Genomic DNA, 3,295 nt, shown 5'->3' on the forward strand with positions numbered 1-3,295 from the left:
CGACCGTTGGCGGAGGGGGCGGCCCGTCGTGTGGGGAGGAAGGAGGCGGGTAAGCCGGAGTTCACCCCACCACAGGAAGGCTTTGCAGCAGCTGCTTTGTAATGTGAGCTGCTCCCTCTCTTCGCGCTCTCCCTCCCCTTCTTGTGCGCTGGTCAAAATACTGCAAATTCGTGGGCTCGCGTGTGTGTGTGGTGGGAGGCAGAGCCTCAGGTCAAAGAATGGTCCCTGTGAGGTGTATGTTGAGCCAAAACAAAATAATCAGCGTGGAAACAGACGCTTAGGTATATTAAATATGTTTATGTTCTCTACGCAGACCACTGGACTTGTAGGATTGGCTGTAGCTGAAAACCCTCATGAGGTACGTCACGTGTCTTGTTCGGTATTTAATGGAAATTGTCAGTGAGATCAAAGCTTTTTGTTATGTATTTGCATATGTAGGTATGCTGTGTACCTTAAAGCGGTGCCAACTTAATAATAAGTGAGAAAACGTTCCAAAATGATAAAGGAAGAAAATTAATTCTTAAAGGTTTAATTCATATCATTAGGAGTTATTTTGCACGTGTACTTTTTGTTGCACGTGCTGATTTCAAAAACCTCCTTGGTGTAAGTACTTCTGTGAACCAATATTCGATTTCTCTCATCTCCAATGCAAAAGCAAAGAAGTCTTTAAATTCAGTTCTTCATAAATGTAATTTCTGCTTCACAGGCATACAGATTTTTGCTGCCTTGCTATGTTGTGTTTCCAACAAGTACTAAAATAACTTACACTAAGGGGGATAGGCTAGCCTTACATGATAGAGGCTAACCATGTCGCACAAAGCCACATCAAGGCCCGGTGATGGCAACCACTGTTGAGACTGGAATATTTCAGTGGTTCTTGGGAACCACATTAGGTGGTTCTTGTAGCAATTTGGTACTTTCTTTTTACCTCCTCAGGCTCAGTAATGAAAGTATGTTTGCTACATCTTGCTTGCTTATTCAGGAGGCATGAGCTTTGAAAGGACTTCAGTAATTCTTCAATTTCTCTGCTTTGAAATTTCCCGCTATGCAACGATTCTATTTCAAAAATGCTTCTGCCACCAATAGCTAGGAATACTGTCAAAAAGAACCATTGAAAAAATCATTATTGTTCTGTACAAATGATTCTAGCTCAGTCTGCAGCCTTGTCAGACACTTTCTGGGTGAACTTACTAAATTTTAGGTTTTTTTCAGTGACTTAAAGCCAAGAGTAAAGAAATCAACAATGCTTTAGTTGAAGTATGGATTCTATGCCAGTCCCCTGTTCATTTCCTGTTTTTTCTTCTTTGTATTTCTTTGACTTCAGTATTCTGCTTCTATTTCTTATTGTTCCTATAGGACATCTATTCCTCTTCAGTTAGATACAGTTATCCAGCCAACATACGGCCCAAAAGCTGCAATTTCTTCACCCCAGTGTGTCCTTTATCACTGCATTTAAATCCAGCAATAAAAGTTGCAGATTGTAGTTTAATTTAAATCTGTCTGTCGCTCAGAATTTTGCACCAGTGTGAGAAGTGGTGCCAAAAAAAAAAATCTCGTTATGTTTTGGTAGCTTACGTACTTCTTCATCTTTCCCAGGTAATTTTTCAGAAACTGATGGTTTAGACATAAATTTGCCTCATTTTTTTAAAAGTATGGTTGGTATTAGAAACACGGCTTTTATTGTTTCCATTTTGCATCAAATGTACTTCAGATTGCAACTTTTTTTTTTCTTTGAGGAATCTGACAGTGATAACTTCCCAGTCCTGATAAATCCCAGTCTTACCCAAGACAGAGTTCTGTGGTTCAGACTTAGTTATTTTGTTAATCTTACATTTCTGGATTGAATACCATAACCCTCTATATTTTGTGTATAGATAGTTAGCTAGTAGGTTAAGTAGGACAAGAAGTTAAATAATTGTAGTTGTCTATTTTAACCATGTCTTGTGATCACTTCAGCGCCTGCGAATACTGTACACAAAAATCCTTGGTGTCCTGCAAAACATTCCCAAAGATGCAGCATATAGGAAATACACTGAGCAGATTGTAAATCAGCGATTTAATTTGGTGCAAACGGTAAGTACAGTGCTGTTTTATAAATGTTACGCATGAAAAGATTTTTAGGATGAGAAGAATGATTTTCAAAATGACTGACTTTCAGGAGTATATGTAACTTTCAGGTATCAGTTCAGAAATAGTTGAAGTCTTGAGGTTTATTTTTGTTACTGACTGGAATATTTTGATGTTATATTAAAAAGAATTGTTACTTTCTTACTGATGTTTTCTGTGAAAATTAGAAGAAAACATAGTTTTTTGAAGATTCATAGAACAGTGGTAATTTCCACACACTTGCACAAAAAATGCATGTGCTCATATCAGTGTAGTATCTTAGAACAATCCTTGCCTTTGACATTTTAAAACACTTTTTGGTACCTTAAACTATGTAATAGTGGTATTGTGTATTTTGGGTGATAATTGGAAGGTTGCATACCATTTCATAAGAATGAAATGATACATACTAAAGCCCTTAGCTGCTAATGTTTCTTTGGAGGTCATTAAATAGTACTCATTTTTTGTATTTATTATTGAGAGTTTGATGTTTGTTTTCCAATAAGAAAAGTGTGTGAGATTTCTTTGATAAAGTAGAATGACAGAAGCCAGCTAATTTGATGGTTGAGGAAGACTAGAGTATGATCTGGTTAAATTACTGTTTTCATGCTGTATCTGGGCTTTCTACTTCTCACTGAAACTAAACATTTATTTATATGTATTTGAATACACAGGAGACTGATGTGCAAAAACTACAGGATAAGCTGAATAGTGGTCACATAGAAGAAGTCATTGTACAGGTAAACAATTGGGCGGGAGTGTTGATCTGCTCGAGGGTAGGAAGGCTCTGCAGAGGGACCTGGACAGGCTGGATCGATGGGCCGAGGCCAACTGTATGAGATTCAACAAGGCCAAGTGCCGGGTCCTGCACTTCGGCCGCAACAACCCCATGCAACGCTACAGGCTTGGGGAAGAGTGGCTGGAAAGCTGCCTGTTGGAAAAGGACCTGGGGGTGCTGGTCGACAGCCGGCTGAACATGAGCCAGCAGTGTGCCTAGGCGGCCAAGAAGGCCAATGGCATCCTGGCCTGTATCAGAAATAGTGTGGCCAGCAGGAGTAGGGAAGCGATCGTGCCCCTGTACTCGGCACTGGGGAGGCCGCACCTCGAATACTGTGTTCAGTTTTGGGCCCCTCACTACAAGAAGGACGTTGAGGTGCTGGAGCGTGTCCAGAGAAGGGCAACAAGGCTA

General features: G+C 40.1%; 1 protein-coding gene across 1 annotated transcript in view; it reads left to right on the forward strand.

Moving 5' to 3' along the window:
- Window positions 1-198: 198 nt before the first annotated feature.
- Window positions 199-3,295, forward strand: part of NDUFA5 (NADH:ubiquinone oxidoreductase subunit A5) — a 4,209-nt gene continuing 1,112 nt past the window's right edge. Inside the window, exons 1-3 of the mRNA XM_009286799.2 lie at window positions 199-358; window positions 1,957-2,073; window positions 2,781-2,846. Of these exons, the coding sequence (XP_009285074.1) occupies window positions 293-358; window positions 1,957-2,073; window positions 2,781-2,846 (249 nt within the window). The 5' untranslated portion in view covers window positions 199-292. The remainder of the gene's footprint in view (window positions 359-1,956; window positions 2,074-2,780; window positions 2,847-3,295) is intronic.

This window comes from Aptenodytes forsteri, unplaced genomic scaffold (genome assembly GCF_000699145.1).
Source record: "Aptenodytes forsteri isolate BGI_AS27 unplaced genomic scaffold, ASM69914v1 Scaffold166, whole genome shotgun sequence".
NCBI classification, from domain to species: Eukaryota; Metazoa; Chordata; class Aves; order Sphenisciformes; family Spheniscidae; genus Aptenodytes; species Aptenodytes forsteri.